Source organism: Gobio gobio (assembly GCF_949357685.1).
Source record: "Gobio gobio genome assembly, chromosome: 5".
NCBI classification, from domain to species: Eukaryota; Metazoa; Chordata; class Actinopteri; order Cypriniformes; family Gobionidae; genus Gobio; species Gobio gobio.
The window spans coordinates 18,600,426-18,606,481 of record NC_137101.1 but is presented as its reverse complement, the minus strand read 5'-3'; the positions used below and the strand labels follow the sequence as shown (position 1 = coordinate 18,606,481).

The following is a 6,056-nucleotide window of genomic DNA, read 5'->3' as shown; positions in this document are numbered from 1 at the left end:
TTTTAAAACATTGTTTTTATAGTTATTAACAATAAAAGCAAATAGCCATACGTTTTACACTCTCGTGTGATTACTTGTTCCTGTGCTCCCTCTGCCATTCTCGCCCACAAAAGTGTGAGTAGGGTGAGCAAACAATATGTTTATTTTCCAAAAGTGCGGTCTTCTCCAAATTGGCATTCATTATGAGCGCAGTCTTTGAAACGGTCCAGAATGCTGGTCACGTCTCCTCCTCCCTGCAGGCAGACTGCCGAGGGTTAGCAGGCTTATCACTTTTGTTGCCCATTAAAAAGAAAGTGTGCAGCGAAAATCTCCTTGACACTTGATTTTTAGTTCTTAAAAAAAGAACTGCTTTCAGTAATCAACAAGGTTGCAATACACAAGCAAACTCAAGAAAACATATTTCTTTTAGAAACTTTTATTATGAGACTAAACTGTAGAAAATATGGAGATAAGGCATATTCTTATTTTCTGAAAGATGCAAACCCCAGCATTGTAAAGGCAAAGTGGAACAGTGTGGAGACACAAAACACCTCCGTTTGGACAATAGCTGCATAACCTTTGATCACTTCGAGTCATATTACAATTGCAATTATTATTCCTATTAAATAAGACACGTTGGTGTTGAAATTTAAACTCTTGAGTATTAAACTCCTCTAAAACCTCCACAACCGTAAAGGGAACTGCCAGCTGCGATGCATTTGAGACTATAAGTCTGAATAAGCGAGAGGTAATGAACAATTTACGGCAGGCTATAGGTCAAAAATATATACATATTAAAATGAATGTGTACAAAAAAACATCTATAAATCTCTTACATACAAAAATAGCTTAATATATTTCAAACAACAACATTTTATACAAATAGAACTTCATCATATAATAAAATTCGCCAAGTTGGAAGCATATTAGAATTGTGAGGGGGTTTATCAAGGCAAACCTTCTTTGATTACATTAGCATAGGTAAAGAACAACGTTTGCTTATTGTTGTTTTGTTTTTTTTGTATATGTGCCACAGTGTTGTGGAAAGTCATTTTAAAATATATTTCTTGGGCGAATGCGCTGGAAGGACTGGTCTCCCGCTCTTCCCTTTCAGTCCTTTGGCTCTGTGACACTCGGGACCCGTGGTTTGCATGGGCCATCTCTGGGTGTGGATTCGAGTCTATCCGAACCGGACTGCAGCGCAAACGCAGTGCTCTGTGTTCTTGGAGGACATCCGAGTTCCTCCCAAGCGAGTGCTGCGATTTTATGTGATTCCTAAAAGGAGAACATGTCATGGTTAATATCTTGCATGAACAACAAAATAGTAAACGTACACCAAGAGCTGCAATAACGAGGTTGTGATTCATACGAACCTTTCACGAACGTTCAAAACCAGTTGGTGAAGTCCAGGAGCTCTTGTTCTTCTGGACTCAGAGGGTCGTAGGAGCCCTCGTCTGAGGAGTAAGAGGACACAGGCGAACCGGCCATAGAGTTCATGTCATTAGTGTAGTTCTGAGAGATGGTGGGTGACAGGACGCCCGACTGGAACGCCGCGCTCACCGCGTCATGCTCGTCCAGGAGCTGCTGGAGCGCGCGAATGTACTCCACAGCCGAGCGCAGCGTCTCCACTTTGCTCATCTTCTTGTTCGCCGCTCCGTTGGGAACGTGTTCGCGGAGAGTAGCAAAGCCGTTGTTCACCAGCTTTACCCGGTTGCGTTCCCTCTCGTTCCGCCTGGCCACCGCATGCGGCTGCTGCTGAGGCAAGCTGTACCCGAAGCCGGCGAAGTTGAGCCTCCTTTTGCACCGGAGCAGCTCTGGGGAGGATGAGCGCTGCCTCTTTGCCTGCTTCGATGCGGACTTGTTGCTGCACTGGCTGTCGGTCGGACTGAGTTGGATGCTCTGAGAGGCAAAAAAGCAGGCAGGTGCCATGAACTGCTGCTGGTTTACGCTTATTTCCATCTTGGCAGTGATGTCCATTACGCGGATGGGGAAAAAAGAGCGATGGAAAGCACAAAAGTTTTCTTTGGACTGCCCAGTGGCCGTGCGTCTTGCTCGTGGCGTTCACGTGTGGCTTCAATGGGCAGGGGTGCTCCGGACTCTCGACCTGTTCTGAGTTAGGAGATGGAAACAGCGCGGCCTTTTCAATACGCCGACGGCCCGCCGCGCGTCCCCCTGACCACGCCCCCTGAGATGCGCTTGCGTTGCGTACGCCAGGCGCGTGCCGCTCCTGCCACTGAGTAAACAACTTCTCGTAAAGAATGACTAGAGGTGTTTTTCGGTTATGACAAGTGTTTCTTGGAGGACAAACACACGCACACACTCCACTTCGAGCTGCAATGAAGGCATCCCGTGACCTTGTAATATTTCACAAGGGCGCATCTCGATTTTTCTTAATGGCGCTTTGGGAAACGAGTCATTAAATTTGCGATTAATAATTTGAAAACACGGGGGGGGGGGGATACAAGAAATTAAGCATGTTTGGGGAGATGATACTGTATTTACAGCTATATACATTCAAAAAATGTTAGGCTTTTATAATAATGGCAGAATAGAATTAAACTTGCCATGTTTACCAGGAAAAAAATAAATAATGAAAAAGTTTAGAAACAATTCATAAGGAGAGAAACATTATCAAACTATTGTTTTGGCCATGAAGGCTACTGGCATCAATGATAACAATGTATAACTTTTCAAACATATTTAACCACTTGCCCTGACATTTACAAACAAAAAAAGGACTTCAGGTGTTCAGGTTCAGGTGTTTGAAATCAACTTTCAACATACTTTTTGGGTGTATGATTCGTGTTTGTAAGAACTCGCCCCAGTTGACTATTTAATCACATACGAATCCTGCTTAAAAGCTTTCTAAAATGTCGATTAAATCAGATCAAATAAATCAGATCTTAAGCAAATATAGCAAACAATGTGTAACTGCGGTTGTGAATAAGACCCAATTGTTCACACCCATTCAGACGCGAATAAACTCATTCAAAGCACTGCTTTCATTGGACGCAAATGTATAGTTTAGTTATGAATTCACGCTTGTCACGGTAACGGTTACTCTGTTAACACGTTACAGCCAAATAATATTGCTCCATATAGGGAATCTTTAGGGAATTTGGCCAGTCATTATAAGAAATCATCACAGCTGGAAAGGCGGAACGGATGGGTTATTTTGTGGGCGCGCATTAAGAAAAGCTCCTGACAACTTATTCACTCTATTTACTTACATTATATCTCTCGATTAATTTCGCCTCTTTCATAGAGCATGATAATGGCACATTACTTTCAACCAACTTTGTTTGAATGACTTTGCCTGCGCCGGTGTTGTGTGTGCGCGCGATGCATGTGGAGTGGAGAGGGAGGGGGGGGGGGGCAATAAATTGTGTAATTTCTCTTAGTTGGCTGAGGCATTCAAGATCAGGCCAGCATTCAAGCACCCAGCCCCCTCCAACTTTCCTTTCTCTCCCTCTCTCCTTTTCCCCCTTCTCCTTTTTTAGCGCAGCAAGGGCGTTGAGAAAAGAAGCGTGGGTTCTATTCACTCTGGCTGGGACTCTCTGAAACATATCCACCATGCTCTGTCAGTGCATTTGCAGAGTCCAATTAGCGTTTTGTAAGCCCCTCTTTCTTTCATGATACTCTAGGCTCAGGGAAGGTTCCAGTCATTCCCGGGTGTAATAATTAATATGACATCTGGGCGTCTGAACGTCTATTGAAACACCTCTGCCCGTCTTACAACTCGGAGAGCTGCTGTAAAATAATAAAAACAAAACAACGCCATACAAAGCCGTTTGTTTTCTCCTATAAGCATGGGTTTGATATGCAGGATTATATTTCAATTTGTAAGCTGTTAAAACTACATTGTAAAGTTGTTTTTTTTGTTTGGTCGCTTCATGACTATTCATTGCTGCTTTTCGGAGCAGATGCGTGGCGTTGATGCACTGCTATTTCTGATGTTAGTGGATGAGAGCATGTTGAATGAAGCCAATGGAACGGCCATATTCGTGAAAGAACCGATCACCGATGATTCCTTGTTAACTGAATGCGCGCGCCTGCTTCACAACCGTGCGCGCGAGCGTGAAAGTCTGCAGCGCGCGATCCACTGCAGTCATGCGGCGACAGAATGATGCAGGCAACAAGATGTTATGCACACACATATAAAACTGTTGACCTACAAGTTGTTGAACAGTATTTTGAGCAATTGGAGTAGCAAAAGGGAGTTTTCGCAGCGATGACGCAAGACGATTTGGGGTTCCCAAAGAACCTTTAAATAAACAGATGTTAACAGATCTTTTTTATATATATATGAAGAACATTAACTATTTAAACAACATTTTCCCCAATATAAAGAACTGTTTGTAAAATGGAAATGTTACTTGGATGTTAAAGGTTCTTCGTGAAACCACAAATAACTTTTATTTTTAAGAGTTTTGAGGGCTAAATGATTACTGAAAGTGCCCCATTTACCAGTATACATCATCTTACATGTATTACATTTTTATGTAGCTTAAAAGTGCATATCCACGAATAACTTTTATTTTTAAGAGTTTTGAGGGCTAAATACAGAAAATTACAGAAAGTGCCTCATTTACCAGTATTCATCTTCCATTTTCATGTAGCTTAAAAGTGCATATTCACTGCAAAGTGACATTTTTCTTTTTAAAAACATGATTTCCATATAGGCTCCTTGAAGCGTAAACAAACTTCCGCAATTATTTTTTCCAAGAAATTCCCCTTAACAATATAAGCCAAAGGCCAGATGTGTTGGTCATATCAGCCATTCATTCATTTCATTTAGCTTGAATATGTGTGTTAACTACCACCACATACCTTGATGTGTTTTTGTGATAACATTTCTAAAGGCTACAGAGGGAGTAGTATACTGTCTCCTAAACTTACCCTACCTGAAAACATCTGCAGGTGTTGAAGGGAACTGTCCAGATGTTCATTCAAGATGACTCTTCACCTGCGGTTGTGCACTTTCTGAGGACTTCAACTCTAAACACCAGGTAGTAGTTGGGTCATGGTCCTACATCTCCTGTGTAAATAGACAATCTAATGCAATATTCCCATATATCCAGTGATCACAACTTAATATAACACCAATTTCTGTGGTAGTAATGAAATGAATAGTGTTTTTTGTTATTTATTATTATTGGACTGAGTTTATGGTACGATTTTTGTACTTTTAGTGTAGTAATAATCTTTAGCTATTTAAATGGAGAGGCTGTATATCGGCTATTAGCCTACTATATTTTGAAAAGTGGAGTTAACAGAGTGGGTAAATTGTACAGATGCCCACTGCCATCTAGTGGTGTCATCTAGTCATGGATGGTTTGTAAGAGGTGTGTGTGTACCAGACAGGGGTCAATACATTGCTTTAACGTAACCCTTTATGGTATGGAGTCGCCAGTTGGCAAGGATTCATAATTTCCTTGTTATTCAGAAAAATATGCAATATATTGCACTATGGTAATTAAAAGGGCAGGCCTTAAGGCAGCAAATTATGTGCTGTTTTTAAGTCACATGACATTTGAACGTCCCTCCAAAACTTTCTTTCCCACTGTCACCCTCACACGGAAGACACCTGTTGAAGTGCTCCTGAAATTTCTCTAATAACCTAGTTTCTAAACATCTCTTCTCAAGGTTTTTTTTGTTTTGTTGTTGCAGCATCTTTGGAAAGTAAATTAGATATTGTTATTCACACATCAACTTTGTCTAACATAGTTTTACTGTAAACGTAGAACATATCAATGTTTCCATAATGGCAATGCTGTACCATACGGAAAAATAGGTATATTGCCATATGGCAAAACTGTAATGTATTTCCCCATTGGGTTTTTTTAATTATAGATAGTAGCATCAATAATATGATTGCAGTTATTTATTTACTTGAAGTGTTTATTGTAGTATAGTTGAATGTATGTATAAATAACAAAATTATGTCTCTTTTTAAATGAATACAAAGAAAATTAATACATGAATACATTTACGGAAAGGGCAATAGGATGATTGCAGAGTTAGCTCTTTAGGTGATGAGATCCATGTGAGGATGAGTTTTGAAGGTTAATTGATAA

At 40.8% G+C, this 6,056-nt stretch overlaps 1 protein-coding gene across 1 annotated transcript; it reads right to left on the bottom strand.

Moving 5' to 3' along the window:
* Positions 1 to 407: 407 nt before the first annotated feature.
* ascl1a (achaete-scute family bHLH transcription factor 1a) lies at positions 408 to 2,095 on the bottom strand. The gene is made up of 2 exons (XM_079817930.1): positions 1,353 to 2,095; positions 408 to 1,254 (listed from the first exon to the last, which is right to left on the bottom strand). The coding sequence occupies exon 1, from the start codon at positions 1,954 to 1,956 to the stop codon at positions 1,366 to 1,368; it is 591 nt and encodes a 196-aa protein (XP_079674056.1). The 5' UTR covers positions 1,957 to 2,095; the 3' UTR covers positions 408 to 1,254; positions 1,353 to 1,365.
* Positions 2,096 to 6,056: the final 3,961 nt, after the last annotated feature.

What these genes read in the sequence shown, in the direction of transcription:
- ascl1a (XM_079817930.1), bottom strand. Translation starts at nt 1,956, where the DNA reads ATGGACATCACTGCCAAGATGGAAATAAGCGTAAACCAGCAGCAGTTC.